Source organism: Acanthochromis polyacanthus, chromosome 15, assembly GCF_021347895.1.
Source record: "Acanthochromis polyacanthus isolate Apoly-LR-REF ecotype Palm Island chromosome 15, KAUST_Apoly_ChrSc, whole genome shotgun sequence".
Taxonomy (NCBI): Eukaryota; Metazoa; Chordata; class Actinopteri; family Pomacentridae; genus Acanthochromis; species Acanthochromis polyacanthus.
The window spans coordinates 8,246,982-8,262,442 of NC_067127.1; the positions used below are offsets into that span (position 1 = coordinate 8,246,982).

The window sequence follows — 15,461 nt, forward strand, 5'->3', positions numbered from 1 at the left end:
GCATCCATTCATTTACATTTATGCAATTTCGAGCCAAATTAGATGCTTTTATTCCTCCACTGGCAGCCACAAGCACCAGTAGGCTCCCTCACCCACCACACCCTGTGCAGACATCCACCCACCCAGCATGAGTCACGGCACAGTATGACTCTAATCTGCTCAAATGATGGAAAACAAATGGCCCCAAGGACAGTGAAAACAGGAGGAGGAGCTGCTCCGCTCACATCTATGTGCGAGTTTGAATAAATCTTAACGGAAAGCAACAGATTCCGGGAGGGTGGGGAGGAAAAAAAGTACAAGAAAAGAAGGAACTGACTTCCGTGTGAAGATTTCTTTTGGATGAAACACACTCGAGTTTGCATTGAGGCTTCTCCTGATAAGGCTTCATTATTTCTCCAGAATGAGGGCTTCAAACGGCTCTAGAGAAGCACATTAAATTGTCAAACACTTGTTAATCATTCAGGGTTTAATCAAGATAATGTGTCATGAACACTAATGATTCTTTGTGAATCTTCACAGCAGAATGTTGTAGAGAAACCACAAGTTTACCTCGGGTAAAACAGACAGCCTGGTGCTACAATACCAGCCCTGATTGAGTAAATATTGTTTGGAAGTGTGGGTTGTGAGGGAATATGTTGCTGAAATGGCCCGCGGGCATGATTTCTCTCCAACTAGTTTATTGTTAACCCTAAAACATAATTTATAGTGAACAGACACGTTGGACATAAGGCTCAAGTTTATCATTTCAAGTACATCACTCTGTATAAGGAGTTAAACTCTCTGCTATGATAAATAAATTCCAGGAGCACATTTCTTTCCTGAGAGAAAGTGCAGACACATTTTGAAGAGAGCGTGTAATTATTTATTTTTAAACCTCTGTTGATCTGATTTGGTTTGCACTTGGAATAGTTTCGAGGTGAAACAGCAAAGTTTGAAGTAAGCAGTCATTATTTGGAGCACTGACGCTTTGTCAAAGTAAATAAAAAAAGTTCTGTTACTGCTTTTCTTTGTCTCCTATTATAGTAAATTGAACATTTTTGGGGCTTCTGAGTCCTAATCAGACAAAATGTGTGAATTGTTACCACCATAGGGCCATAGGAAACCTTAAAGGTGACATTTTATAGATAGAACTGTCGATTCCAAATATATTTTTATACTAGATAGATAGATAGATAGATAGATAGATAGATAGATAGATAGATAGATAGATAGATAGATAGATAGATAGATAGATAGATAGATAGATAGATAGATAGATAGATAGATAGATAGATAGTTTCTTGTTTCTTTCAATGCCTAAAGGTATATTACCTGAAGAATACAATGAACACGACAAAAAATGCAGCTGATTATATATTACTTTATGTCTTGTTTGACATGCTTAAGCGTAATTGTATTCCCAGGGTACATAAGAGGCCACTTCATGTCATAAGCAGCACTGCACATGTAAAGGCCTGGAGTGGTTTATTGCTTACATTCAAGCCGTAGCACAACTCAGAAGTTGTGAAGCCACAAAGGCAGTCGTCTTGGCACTGCTGGAAACTGGCATGAGTGAGAGACAGGTAGCAAAAACACTGAAAATCTACAAGACAGCCATTCATTATGCCAAGAAAAAAACAAGCCCAACATGGTACGACTAAACTCCTAGCTGGTCGCAGCAGGAAACGTTGTTCTACTCACCAGATAACCGTCACTCATCTGTTCCTGTGTCAGTAATCGTCGTCAGACCTCCAGGGACATTTAAAATGAGTGGGCACTGTGGAGAAATGTGACTTGTTCGGCAAGGACAGTTGGAAACTGACCTCTTGAAGCTGGTTTGAAGTCACACAGGGCAGGAAGAAGCCCTTCATCAACGAAAGGCAGAGGAAAGACCGGCAAGTCAGTTCAAGCATGGATGGAGAACAAGAACATTTTAACCTTGCCTAGACCTGCTTAATCACTAAATCTAAATCCAATTGAAAACCTGTGGGAAAATCATGAAACGCAAAATGGAGACCCACAAGCCCAAAAGCAAAGCAAATTTGTTTGAATTTGTGCAATAGGATTTGGGCTGCTGTGACAGCAAAACAGTGTCAGAAGCTGGTGGAGAGCATGCCTGCCGTCATCAGAAACAATGGTTATGAATCAGTACTAACTCCTGTGTGGATCATGTGACTAAATCTTATCTTAAGCTGGTCAGCTTTTGAGTTGCATTGGATATTTAAAAAAACAAAACAAGATCTCTCAGTGGGGATCTTCATTAATTCTGATAATAACTAGTGGTTTGAAAAAATGTCATGTAAAAAGCTGGCTGCTCCTTTCCCACAGGAAAACTGTACAAAAGAGGTAGAACATCTACTTACAAACAATCCAGTTGCAAAATGGTCAATTAATTGGGAAAATAATGAGATGATTCACTGTAAGTTACATGAAAAGAATCATCAGTTGCAGGCAGTTAATGCAACATCAACGCAAAGAGGTTCAGCACATAAAGAAGCACATATCTGACAAAACGAAAAGACTATCATTACTGAAGGGAATGCAGGTTTTGATGGAAGTGGTCAGCACTTCCCTCTTTGACCATGAAACAGGTCAGATCTCTCATTCAGAGGGGAACAAAGCTGTACAACAACCGCAATCATCCAACTGGCCCAAAAATCATTAGGCTGAAGGTCAAACTGCTATTTCGAAAACGCTTTATTTTTAAATCCTAAGTTACAGGCCTTTTACAGCACAGAAATGATGCCATCTTACGGTAAAAAAGCACAGGTGTAATTATTACAGTTACTGATGCTGAGCTCCATTTAGCTGCACATACTGAGTCACTGTCACACTGCATACGTTCATTATATTAATAGCCACCATATGTTTCTTATTATGACAAGTCAGAATGTCTCCTGTGAAGAATGTCTCCCATATCTAACACCAAGGGGCCTAAAAAAGCTCAACTTCGCCATGTGCCAGTTGGCTTTCAGTGTCTTTATTTGCATTCTCTATTATTGTGCACCAGAACCTGCATTTTGAGTAAATTTTGATGCTGTGTCTTACAGATGAAGCCAAATTCTAGTTTACAGATTTTCATTTGTAGATGAGACACACTGGCACCATTTTAAAGGGAAAGCACCAACATCGCAACAGTAGATTAGATAGAGTATCATGTGGAAATTAAAATAACCTGCTAATCCAAAATACAAACCACCTTCTCAGCCAACAAAATCAAATGGCACCACTGCAGTCTGTGCATGCGATAATCACGTCTCCTTCAGGTGTAAAAGGAGGGGAAAAGCTGAATCTTCCTCCCAACATACTGCTTAATTACCACAGAATACTGCAGTAGATATAAAATAGATGATAGTCTCTTACCGTTGACCTATATATATGCACTGACAGGATTTAATTGCCAGCACAAACATGGCACGAGATCGTATTTTTGAGTGCTTGGCATATATACCCATGTTTCATGAAAGACTTGGCACCATCACTCACTGTCTCACACAGTCTCTAGATTCTGTAAACCCATACTAATGCTATACCTAATGTCTTATTCCTGAGCAGGCATCGTATTTTCTATCAGCTATTCAAAAGATGAAAAAAAGAGCACAGAAGAAGAACAGTCTCCTGACGCACACATAGTAATTATCTTTATCTCTCAGCCCTGCAAGATTCATCCATATAAAATGTTAAAAATCCCCAGGTCCCTGGGGTGTGTAACATCATGCTGCCAAGTGCCGATGTTCAAGTTCAAGCAGGATCCCGTTTTAATTCACACCTTTCACCCCACAGCTAAAGGACAGAGATTTTTTTTTTAAAGAAAAAAGAAAAGACATCAGCACAAGTTTGAAAACAACCTCAAATAACCGACAGCTGGATCAGGCAGGAGGGGTTATAAATAAGTCCCTTAAATGTGGTGAATCAACTGATGAGAAGAGCTGAATCACTGTATGACTCGACCCTAGTAACGGGGGTAACAAGAAACAGTAGAACTGACCACAAGCCCACAAATTCACCTCTGCTTTCTGCCACCGTTACGCACAGAAGTATCTCCATTTCTTGAACAGTCCTATCAAATAGTGTCTTATCTTAACAAAAACCCTACTTCACTCTAGCATGCTTATTGCTATTCTTTGATTTGATTTAGTTGTGTTGTATTGAACAGTGATTTGTTGGCTATGTGTAGTTTTTAAAGCTCAGAAACTGTCTTCTAATTTCATCACAGGCACCACAAAAATCATTTGGTACATATAACTTTACAAAAACTAAAAATGAGGGGCAAAAAAAAACCCTAAAAGAAACGGTGTGCGTTTGCGTAATAACATGAAAACATCTGCTTGTAAAGTTATTCTTTTAGGCCACTGACAACTACATTTCCCAATATTCTCTTCGGTAAATACGTCATCACATTCTGCCCAATCACTGAGGTCGAAGATTTTGTGCCGCAAAAATACGGAAAAACAAAAATCTCACATCGCTTGAACTTTTATATTTTAGTCAGCTTTGTGTGAAAACAGCAAGGGTTGACTGCGACAGCGTTTAAGAAAACTCGTTGAAGTTTCTATGATAGTCTGGGGTTTACAGGGGCGATTTTCGTGTTTGTTGAGACAGAGATAGGTGATTAGCTAATAATACCTGTTTGGCTAACTTCACATAGAGAGCCAAACTAAGTTTAACTGCGTTAGTTTACATGAGTCACTGCAAATTTCACCGATGGAGATCACTCCTAAATCTGCCAAATTAAAGCCTTCTTCACTCTGTTATTCAGCAGAGTCAAGCCCCTGTGAATATAAAGAGGAAAAGGTAAGTTAGTGCTAATTGCTTGCATGTAGTCTCTTACATAAATCTGCTAAAGCATGTTGACTAACTTTTAATACTCTAACGTTAATTATCATCACCTGTCCGTACGCTTCCCTTGATGATTCATTTTTCTCTGCTGTCCCACAGCAGCATCTAAAGCTGAGTGATTCCCTGAAGGAGAGGCTGAAGAGATCAAGGCGCTCCTTCACTTCGCCCCTCTCTGTGGCTAAACGCCTTTGTGTGGATGAGGAGGAGGAGGATGGACGACAAGTTTCAGCACATTCCGGGGAGACCGTTAATAATCCCTCAATCATTATGCACGGTGTTGATGTAAATAGAAATGAGGCAAAATCAGGGAGTGAAAGGTTTTCTGGACCAGTTCCTGAACCAACACATCGCCCCACTGAGGACTTTGCACAACAACTTAGAAAAGAGGTCAAAGACAAAATGGAGACTCTTCGCAGGCTCAAGATGGTGAAAATGTACAGAAGCAAGGTATTAGTTGTCTTTAAATTAAAAATAATGGGATTTATGTTTGGTTAAATAAAGTAAAAGTGGTATTTTTTGTAACACATTTCCCCTCTTTCTCCCCAGAATGATTTAACGCAGCTCCAAACCTTGATTGACAAGTGGCGGAGCTGTGCTCAAGCTGCCCTCTATGAGCTCCAGTCAGATGTCCCCATAGATGGACGAAAGGCCGACCTGTCTGAGCTTATTGACCTCTTCGGTCTGGATGATGGCATTCTGCACTTTGATCGCACAGAGGAGGACTTCTCTACCTGATAATAGACTTCGAAACACATCATTTGTACCATCAGTTTATGAAAATACTACAGAGGAAGAGCCACATTTCAAATATCCTCAGTTATCAGTTTTACTTGTTGCTGCTACAGTTTGCATTCACAGCTTAAGTTACACATGTCATGTTCAGTTTTACTTGCTAAGAAAAATGTAAATAAATTAGTTATCTGTTGAACTGAAGTCTTTGCTCAGTGGTGTTTCAGCTGATCCAGTGAAGGAAAGTTCTTCTTTGTCAGACGCTCAACTTCTGCCCACAGGAAATCCAGGTCTTCTGCCTGCGCTCGGGCGAGGTCCTCCAAGTTGCTCTTCTTAACAATTTCACGGTAGCGCTCTTCTGCTTCAGCTGCCTTGTTGTCCTCTAAAGCTGAACACCAAACAGGCCGTATGATTAGACAGAAGAGGAGGAAAGCTCCCCCGTGCAGTGTGTTTAATTATAACTGAAATGACTGTTTTTATCACCTGTCGCTCCACAGATGTGTCTTAACTCGGCCACAGTCACCTGCATGTCAGGAAGCTGCTGTTCGTAAACTAAGTTCTTCTCAGCTTTCATCGATGCCTGCCTGTTAATCCGTTCGGTCTTTTTTATGCGTTGCTGCACGTTTTGTAGATGAGTCTGAAATTGAGAATAATATATTAGTTGAACGACACAGAGCTGATTGACAAGATCACATTATGTTTTTTTTGTTACCTTTTCCATTAAAGCTATACTTTTCTCCAAACTGGAAACTTGCTCTGACATGCGACTGTCTTGAGCCATCTTGCTGAGATACTGGAAAGAAAAGGGAATAACTGGCTTGTATGAGGCGAGAACTGAAAGATTAGCAACATAAAGTGCATTCTATCTGCTCTTGATCTTTTGATGAGTGATCTCGTAACAGTTTTGGAAAAAAAAAACCTTTATCAGAAAATGTTCAGGATCACTCGGGGTGAATTTGTTTATCTTCTAAGTTATTCTCTCAGTGACTCGAACAATGACAGGAAGCTGAGAGCTGCACCACAGCAGCACTACCTGACCCTTTTTACTGTAGGAAACTGGCACTGAGGCCTGGAAACAAATGTGCCATGATAACCAAAATAACTGTGATTTTTTAAAATATTACTAACTCATGAAATCTCTTGTGTTTTCTGATGCGTGTTAAGGGGATACTGGATTCTTATTGACAGTAAAACATCGTCCCGTCAGCTTCTGTGCTCTGTATTTAATTAAATTGATTATTTACGCCTTAGATCAACACTTGAAGCACAAATAAAGCACACAAGATTTTGTCTTTCTTGTATGTTGAAAAAACAGAACAACAGAATAAAGGCAAAGAATTATCTTTCAACTGGACTCCAGCTATTGGGTAAGGGTTTTAAAAGGTAAAAAAGAACAAAACAGGGTGCGGAGCTTGTGTGAATAGGGCGTGTGTCTTCAATAAAAGATCTACCGTCTGTACTGGAGGATGGTAACAATTTTCTGTTTGCAAAACATCTGACGCTGCCAAAACCAAAATACCTGCCTTGATATCAGCAACTGAAGTTTGGCCAGAAACACATAACGGCCTAATCTTTAACCCCAAACACAGATTTTTTGCGTATTTCAAGCAGATGCTGAACTTTATGGAAACTTCTGACATATAATTAGCATATCAGAGTCATCTAGGGTGAGGTGTGTTTACTATGCTGGAACTTTGTTATTAAAGAGGGATTTGGAATAGAAAGAAAGATAAGCAGTCTTAAAATGTGCTAGAATCCACATTACAGCCATGTCCTGTTGCTCCCCCGACAGTCGTAACATCTTGATGCCTCTCGCCTTCTCGTTGAGATCGTTTATCTGCTTCCTCATCACCTTGTGCTGCCACTCCAGCTGGATCAGGTCCTTACGGACATTTTTGTACCTCACCATGGAGGCGATCTTCTGCTCTGCAAGTGTCTGATTAAGCAAATAAACATAATTTGACACACATATTAACCACTAGAAAGAAAATCATTTGCTAGTGCTGCATTTACATTGCGATTTAAGTTTATCTAGTGTACTTTTGTGCATGGATCTATCATAACAATGTAAGTCATTGTTTTTAAGAATCTGTCTCGTAATGAGGGTCAGTCTAACCCTGATTTCTTTTCTGAGGTCGTCTACAACACTCCTAGGGTAAAGAATGAAGCCAGTGCATCCAGCAGTCAGGTCTGTGGTGGATACCTCCAGCTGGCCCTGTTTTAGTATGAGCTGGACCATAGTGTCCATCAGGTTTTGGTTCTTCTCTTTATGCAGACTAAAGCAGAAAAGACGGCAAAACCACAAAAGGATCATTCTTCCACAGAGAAACAGAGTGACTACTGAGACAAGCTGTCATTTTACAACTTTAGTGCCATTTTATCATGTTTTGTTTATTACAATTTCAATTACCTTTCGAGTGCTTCAGAGAGATTTTTAGTTTCCTGTTGGGCCGCCTTATCCTCATCTCTCCTCCTCTGTAGGAACGCCTGCATCTCAGCAAGAGTCAGAGCTCTCATTTTAACCTGCAACAGATGCGTCCAAAAGTGAGAGGAGAGATACAAAAACAGAACAAAATGCATAAAATAATTGCCCAATCTGCTTACGAGTTGGGTAGGACTAAAAATCCCTGTCACTGTGTAAAAAAATGTATCAGGCTTTGCTACAAGTGTTACATTAGTTCCATATCTGTATATATTTTAGTGAACGAGCGATGTTTCTCTGCGTTTCCAATGTTTCACTCTCGGTGTCCTTGTATTACCTTTTGCTCGCTCTCTACTTTTGCTCGGCGGACATGACAGAACCTCTCCCAAATCGATGGTTTCAAGCCCTCTGGTATATTTTCAGGAGCATCCAGCTCCTCCATGGCCTTAAGCATTTTGCCGAACCCATCAGGCGCCAGAGAACCACACAGACGAGGCTCTTTAGACGGTTTGGAGGTGTTGTCGGTCTGAGTCCTAATCTTTTGCACCCTGAGGCATAAAAAGACTGTCTCCAGAAAGTGCTAAATACTTTACAATTAGTGCATATCAAATCATGTAATTTTTATACATACGAAGCTATGAGTCAGCTGTTTGACAAACCTGGGTCTACGTTTAAACAGCTTATAGAGAGAATCAGCCACTTGGTCTGGGACATCAGGGAACTCCTTTTTGAAGTCTTTGTCTAGAAGCTTAGGAGACATTGATGTTATTATATTTTGTCCACTGTCACTTACAGTCATGATGATTCCACCTTTGTATCAGCTCACTTACTTTGTCCTGTGCTACAAGCCTGTCATAAGCCTCATGAAATGACTCTACTTGGTGTTCATGCCTCTTTAACTCCTCTCCAGTTACATCCTGTCACAGAAAAATGTCCAAGAGAAGAAAGAAGCATATACGGGAAATGATCTTGAAGTCAAACAAATGAACGTGCCCCACAAGTTGGTGCTTGCAAAACACGCCTGAGCGATGGGAAGGTTTTGAACCTGAATTTAGATGGACACTGCTGCCATTTTATCACAAATAACAGATTTTAAAGCTGGCAGCCATAAATTCCAATAGCATTACTGTGCACGAGTTCTCTGACCTTGTATGCCAACATTTTTTCAAGTTTGAGCTTGAGCTCCTGCTCTCGATTTGTCATCTCCTCTTCTATGAGAACTGAATCAACGAGACAGGTAATCTTGAGCTCTTCCTGTAAAATACAGCAAAAATAATATTAAGGCGGACTTTGTAAGATGCTTAAGAAGGCCTTTTACATGTATACATGTGTGTGACTGTGTGCTGCCTCACCTGGTATATAGCTACCGTATAGTTTATTTTCTTCTCCAACAACTTTTTTAAAGTTTCATCAAACTCTTCAGCCGCGTCCTTAGTGGCGTCTTGCAGTTTTTTCATTTCAATTTTCAGTGCCTGCAATTACAGAGTTCAAATGATCCCTGATCAGAACTTCATCATATTTCTACTCAACCCAAGATAGAACTGTGAATGCATCCTCTGCAATACCTTTTTGTATTTTTCCTTTTCCTCATTGAGGTCTTTCATTTTCTTTTCATACTCTCTGAAGACTTTTTTCTCCTCCTCACTCCAGTCAGTGTCAGCTTTGGTTAAAACAAACTCAGGCGGAGGTATTTCCTGTGGAGTAAATTCAATAGAAACTATGTGCCCCTTTGTGCTGATTTGTCTAATTCAACTGGCACTGCCCAGAAAAGAATTCAAGTTGAAAAAAAATTTAAACAAGGCATCATTAGATTAATGGGAGTCAATCAAGAGGTTCTTTTTTGCTACAGTGACATTCTGAGTTTTGTAAACTGACTGCAGCAGTTAAGAAAGGTTTTTCTTTCACTGTTTTCACAACTGATTTGCTCTCATTACAGTCAGGTCCATAAGTGTTACACAGTTTCTGTAATTTTGCCCCTGTACAGCACCACAATGGATTTGAAATGAAGCAATCAAAATGTTTTTTAACTGCAGATTTCCAGTTTTGATTCAAGAGATTTAACAAAAACACTGCATTAACATTTTAGGATTTACAGCTTTTTAAATATATATATAGGCTCTCTATTTGCACAGGCTCAAACATACCGGTAATTGGAAAAGTAACATAGCTATAAAATATTCAACACAAATCCTTTTTGTTGAACTACTGTCTGAAGATTGGAGCCCACAGAGATCACCAAATACCTCCCCTGAGATGCTTCACCAGGCCTTTTCTGCAGCTGCCTTTAGTTGCCGCTTGTTTGTGTCGTTATGTGTCCAGTTTTGTCTTCAGTAACTGAAAAGCAGCTCATTCGGGTTGCGGGGGGACTTGTCCATTTAAGAACATTCCATTTCTTTGCCCTTAAAAACTTTTGGGTTGTCTTTGTGGTGTGTTGTGGGTCATTAGCCAGCTGTACTGAGAGTTCTGACTGAATCTGAACAGAGAGTGTTGCTGTACACACTTTACAATTCATCCTGTAACATCTGCTAGCAGTGACATCCACAGCAAACACTGGTGACCCAGTTCCACTAACAACCATACGTATACTATTGTCACTGAACCCACTGAAATGAAATCTGAAAGTCTACGCTTCAATTGCATTTCCAGTGTGTTGTGGTGATGTAAAGAGGCAAAACTGAGAACATTGTGCTGCTGTATCTGCAGGCCTGATTAATTGATAAAACTAGTAAGTAGATTTGATTTCAGAGAAAAACAATCTAAAAAAAAAGTTATAAAATTTTCTTCATTTCACCATTTTCAAGATGTCCTTCTTTTTCACTTCAAGCACTCCTTCCATCATGTCATCCAGAGCTCTTTCTCTACAATCATCATCCTACAACAGAAAGACAAAAAATCACCAATTAGGCATAACTGAGCTACTTTTTTATGTTGTACTTGCTATATATTCTGTGTGCCATTAAAGCATAAATGTATTTCCTAGATTTCTGGACTGGTAAATGTTCTCTTACTATTGTCAGTATTAACCATGGAGGAAGTAATTGGATATGGAAGTTTTTGAAGAATTTCTTCACACGGACAAAGAGGGCTTAAAAAACAAAAACATTATAACAGCAGCATACTTGTGCAGCCAAACGATTTTGCTCTTCCAGCTTCCTCCTCTCTTCCTCCTTTTTCTGTTCTGGGGTGAGGTACTTTTCTGCTTTAATCTAGAGTGGGACAAAGTTGATATCTCATATGACAATGACCACAAACTATTTCACATTTCGGCAAGAAAAACAAACAAGCCGCAGAGCAGTGCGGCATGTACGCTTTGTTTGTTGAACTGTCTGTGAACTTCGTCAACTGATTAGATGTTTCTTGAGGACAGTAACCTCAGAGTCGTCCACGGTGAGCAGCCTCTCTGGCCACTCGCTGTCGGTCAGGCTCGGCTCCCACAGCTCCATGTTTATGTCCAGCTCCAGCATCATTTCCCTGATCAGTCTGTTCCTGTCTTTCACACGTTTGAGCTCCTGCACCTTCTGCCTGTGCAGCACCTCAAAGTCAGCGTTGAAGGCCGTCTTGATGCGATAAATCACATCCTGAAGTCACAGACGAAGAAAATGAAAATTTATGATCATGAATTCAAGGTTGGAGGCCATCTTTATTGACGTACTAGGTAAAATTTGTTCTGCAGCAAGAGTTCACATGAATGTCTGAGTCAGTTCTTATACCCACTTATTTGAAGCACTGTACAATATAAGGGTGTCATTAATTAGTTTTTGCTGACATCTGACAGTTTTTGGAACAGGCTCCCACCTGTAGCAAAGTTATCTGGTTGATCCGCTGTTCTGTGGTTTGCAGGCTGAATTGATCGTAGATGTAAGGGTTTGAAAATCCCAACTGAGAGGAGAAGCTTCCTGTCAGAGCAGCGTTCTCTGCCTCGTGGCCTTCCCTGCCCTGCTCTTCCTCTTGTGCGCTTTTCTTCAGGGTGCTGAGCTGCAGCTGTAAGGTGGAGAAACAAGCGGGCTGAGATAAACACTGAGCATCGAATCTGTGGCCGTAAGATTATAAACTCTACCCAAAGAATATTGCAGTGGAGGAAACTATCGTAACAACTTAGTTTTAGCCACACAGCCATAAATCTCCAACAGATTCTTCACTGGTGGACTGGAACGTGTTCAAGCATTTCTAAAAGCTTCAGCAGTCAAAGGTCAGACGAAGGACTGTGATTCAAAGCATCAAATTATTTTCCAGCAATAAACTTGCTTTGACTTGAACGGTTTTGCCATAAAATGTATTTTCAGGGAGTGTAAAGCGGAAGAGGCTGCGTTGTCACAGCTTTTAGAAAATGTTGCGTCGCTGCATTTCTGTGTCACATTCAAAACAGTAAACATATGGTTTAATTGATTCTAATTCATCACATGTGCTTTTCTTTGCAGTGTCAATCAGAATTTAAAACCACAGTCTGTGGAGCAGGTTTGCTTACGGTGCAGGCAGCCTTTTCAAGCTTCCTGATGTTCTCCACCCGGCGAAGGTTCTCCAACTCTTTCTCTGTGTACTCTTTCAGGGGAAAGTTCTGCACCTCAATTTCGGAGTGAAAGGCCTGCAAGAGACATAGATGACTTAGACAGAAAAAGCATGCTGTGTTCACTAAGAACCATAACACTCATTAGCTTGACACTTCAGTGCTTGTCTTACCTTAATGGCTCTGCCTTTGACCTTCACAGAATCCCAGCATTCTCTCTTTAGGACGTCACGGAGGTAACATTTTTCTATAATGTCCCATTCAATGTCCGACCTCACCTTTAAAGTGAGGATGTTAAGAGTCACCTCAAAGCAGAATTAAAAGTTCATTGCATTTATGTTTGGGTGTGCAAACTACCTTTGTGACCTCCTGCTCCACCATGGCCTCAAGTCTCCTCTGCTCCTCAACATCCAGGTTGAAGTGTTGCTCTGGGAGGTTCTCATTTTCACGTACCATCTCCTGGATCTGACCACACAGAAAATGCAGTTTAGGAATTATATCGTTGTGCATTTTTGTGTTTTATTCTATAAAACAGTGATACACATGCAATTTGTTTGTTGAACTAATGTCCATTGATGTATTTTTTTTTTTTAATAATTGACAAACAGTATTCTCTATGTGCAAGAAATAAAAAAAACTAGAATGTCAAATGTTCTTGATGCAGACTTGACTTAAAATTACGGGATATTAGCACTGGTTTACAACATTGTTCATATATGCATTGAATAATTAATGTGCATAATTTCTATTTTTATATATTTATTACTTTAAATCACAGCTCCTGAGTGCTTCAGTTTGAGTAAAAACATTTTTTTTATTTCAGATTACTTCACTGTGTGTGTATGTTTAAGCGCAGGTACAGGAAGTCTTATTGAACTGAAAAACACACACAGATACAGAGTTTTTGTTTTGTGCACAGTGGGATGTTGTCAGGTTTAAAGTTTTGCTCTGATAATTTTGCCCTGCTCAAGAATTCTGTAGGATTGCAAAAAAAAAAAAAAAATTGCAAATGAATAAAACCCACTTACAGCATCACGTAACTCTTTGATGGCGTCTCTCAGGTTTTTCTTCGTCTCAGAATATTTCTCATTGTCTTCTTTTATAATCTGTTCACAATATACAGAATGACAAACTGTCGATTCACAGGAAAAATGAAAATACTTTTCTAACAATTATTTTAACAAACTCACATTTCATTTCAGCGTAGCATAAAAGCAGACTGGAAAGTGCCTCTTTCCCACATGTAGTTGCAGAACAGGTGTAAAACCAACAATTCAAACACCTGCCACACCTGAAATATCAACTTATTGTTATCAGGAAGCGCTGTCAGGTGACGATGTAACGGACAGGATCTTACAGATGCTTATCTGCTTTATAGTACCATAGTACCACTTAGTAATTGGTTGACTTTCTCACTCTGTAAGTGGCGATAAATCAAACTGTTGCACAGACCGGCTGTGTGCCAAAAACAACACAGCTGTTTTCGGAACAAGATATCACACACAGGTGCAAAAGGGCACTTTCGTAATCCCCTCATCTGCAAGCTCTACAGTTAACGTTATCCACATCTCATGCCACCCTCACAAATATCACAGTGTGTTAGTCACTGACTGCCTCTCGCCTGCGTTCCAGCCAGGTGGGATGTGAAGGGGGAGCACACGGCAGGCTGCTATAACTCTCATCTTGTTCGGTCACATCCACAGACGTTCCTCCACTGACCTTCAAAGTGTTGACAGCACGTATGGAAAATAACACAGATGCATTGCTAAACTGTTAGTTTAGTTAACTGTTTATGTATGAGGCAAACTGAGTAAACCAATATAAGATTTATACCACTTTGCTCTAATTAAGAATGCAACATGTTGGTTGAAAACGGCTCGGAAGCAAACTAATTCACATGTATCTCCTCACACTTTACTTACAATAACAATTTAATCTGCTGGATTATTTTTAAGTCTTTAATACAATGTTCTTGCTCAAGCAGTTTTAGAGAGGCATTGCTTCAGTTTTTGGAGGCTGTAATTTGTAATTTGAGGTTCTCGAACTACTTTTTTCCACAGCACTAATAGCAGTGAGGAGTGACTAAATCTGAGAAAGTCAGTGTAACTACAGCACCAAGAACACTACAGCGTTAATGCAATTTATTACATGGAAAATGAGCTGCAGCATTTTCTGCAGTTGTAATGCACTGTTAAATCTTTCAAAAACACCCACATAGTTTGTACATTGTCTTGTAGTATTGATTTACAGTTAAACAGAATAAAATGGAATATTTCATACCTCACGTTCCTCTGGTTTTTCAGCGCTGGCAGGAGTTTCTTGGCCCCACACAGGAAAGCCAATGAGGACGGGGTTTTCTGCATTGAATATGTTCTTCAACAAATGTGCCATAGATTGACTGTATTGAGTAGCTTCATTCACCTTGCCAGTATCCACATCTTTAATTCTGCATGGAGTGATGGAAAAAAAAATACACAATAAAATATGTGAAGGTATTTATTAGTTGCTTTCCTGTGAAAACACTGAAACCCAACAGAACCCGTTTCTCTATAATTACTGACATCTTTCCCTCATCTGCAGCACTCAGCCTCAAACTCATTTTATATGGGAATGTGCCACAAACATTTAGTTAGATTTTAAAACACATGTTACTCAAACAGAAGTAAATAGTGTATTTGCTAGGAAATATTTTTAGCTGATGCGTATCAGCGGTGGCAGAACTGTGCACACGGGGCCGACTAAAGTAAACTACAGGGCTCACGTTGATCAAAACAAAAGAACACGTGCCAGTGTGACTAAATGATTAATCCATTTATTAGTTTTTGGGCAACAATGGATCTTTGTTACTCTGAGGAATAACTTACATCCTGCTTTGTCGGCACAGACAATATTTAGTCTTTTCTCTCGATGCGTTACGAAGAAGAAAAGTACAAAATATCACTAAACATGTCTTAAACTCTCACATTGTGATCTTTGTAAGCAGGCAGT

At 39.8% G+C, this 15,461-nt stretch overlaps 2 protein-coding genes across 6 annotated transcripts in view; one reads left to right on the top strand and one right to left on the bottom strand.

Annotated features, from left to right (window-relative positions):
* The first annotated feature begins 3,742 nt into the window (after positions 1–3,742).
* Positions 3,743–5,746, top strand: sfr1 (SWI5-dependent homologous recombination repair protein 1). Of its 2 annotated transcripts, none has more exons than XM_022186940.2 (3): positions 3,743–4,773; positions 4,921–5,265; positions 5,365–5,746. In XM_022186940.2, exons 1-3 carry the CDS (start codon positions 4,684–4,686, stop codon positions 5,551–5,553), a joined length of 624 nt encoding a protein of 207 aa, XP_022042632.2. In that variant the 5' UTR covers positions 3,743–4,683; the 3' UTR covers positions 5,554–5,746. The 2 variants fall into 2 exon arrangements, with proteins under 2 accessions (XP_022042632.2, XP_022042624.2); XM_022186932.2 differs by having other exon boundaries at positions 3,748–4,773; positions 4,918–5,265.
* Positions 5,631–15,461, bottom strand: part of cfap43 (cilia and flagella associated protein 43) — a 28,418-nt gene continuing 18,587 nt past the window's right edge. For all 4 annotated transcript variants that reach the window (XM_051959958.1, XM_051959957.1, XM_051959959.1 and 1 more), the window contains 22 exons: positions 14,754–14,919; positions 14,085–14,192; positions 13,502–13,579; positions 12,831–12,938; positions 12,647–12,751; positions 12,435–12,551; positions 11,765–11,950; positions 11,341–11,547; positions 11,089–11,175; positions 10,761–10,841; positions 9,535–9,663; positions 9,322–9,441; positions 9,116–9,223; positions 8,800–8,886; positions 8,629–8,717; positions 8,307–8,517; positions 7,958–8,070; positions 7,664–7,823; positions 7,313–7,483; positions 6,260–6,340; positions 6,031–6,184; positions 5,631–5,935 (listed from right to left, as the gene is read on the bottom strand). In XM_051959958.1, coding sequence (XP_051815918.1) covers positions 5,760–5,935; positions 6,031–6,184; positions 6,260–6,340; positions 7,313–7,483; positions 7,664–7,823; positions 7,958–8,070; positions 8,307–8,517; positions 8,629–8,717; positions 8,800–8,886; positions 9,116–9,223; positions 9,322–9,441; positions 9,535–9,663; positions 10,761–10,841; positions 11,089–11,175; positions 11,341–11,547; positions 11,765–11,950; positions 12,435–12,551; positions 12,647–12,751; positions 12,831–12,938; positions 13,502–13,579; positions 14,085–14,192; positions 14,754–14,919 — 2,842 coding nt within the window. In that variant the 3' untranslated portion in view covers positions 5,631–5,759. The remainder of the gene's footprint in view (positions 5,936–6,030; positions 6,185–6,259; positions 6,341–7,312; positions 7,484–7,663; positions 7,824–7,957; positions 8,071–8,306; positions 8,518–8,628; positions 8,718–8,799; positions 8,887–9,115; positions 9,224–9,321; positions 9,442–9,534; positions 9,664–10,760; positions 10,842–11,088; positions 11,176–11,340; positions 11,548–11,764; positions 11,951–12,434; positions 12,552–12,646; positions 12,752–12,830; positions 12,939–13,501; positions 13,580–14,084; positions 14,193–14,753; positions 14,920–15,461) is intronic.

Bases quoted from the DNA above. Each gene is read 5' to 3' on its own strand.
- sfr1 (XM_022186932.2), top strand. From the start codon at position 4,684: ATGGAGATCACTCCTAAATCTGCCAAATTAAAGCCTTCTTCACTCTGT. The intron at 4,774-4,917 runs GTAAGTTAGTGC...GCTGTCCCACAG, and splicing joins GTGAATATAAAGAGGAAAAG to CAGCATCTAAAGCTGAGTGA. The intron at 5,266-5,364 runs GTATTAGTTGTC...CTTTCTCCCCAG, and splicing joins TGAAAATGTACAGAAGCAAG to AATGATTTAACGCAGCTCCA.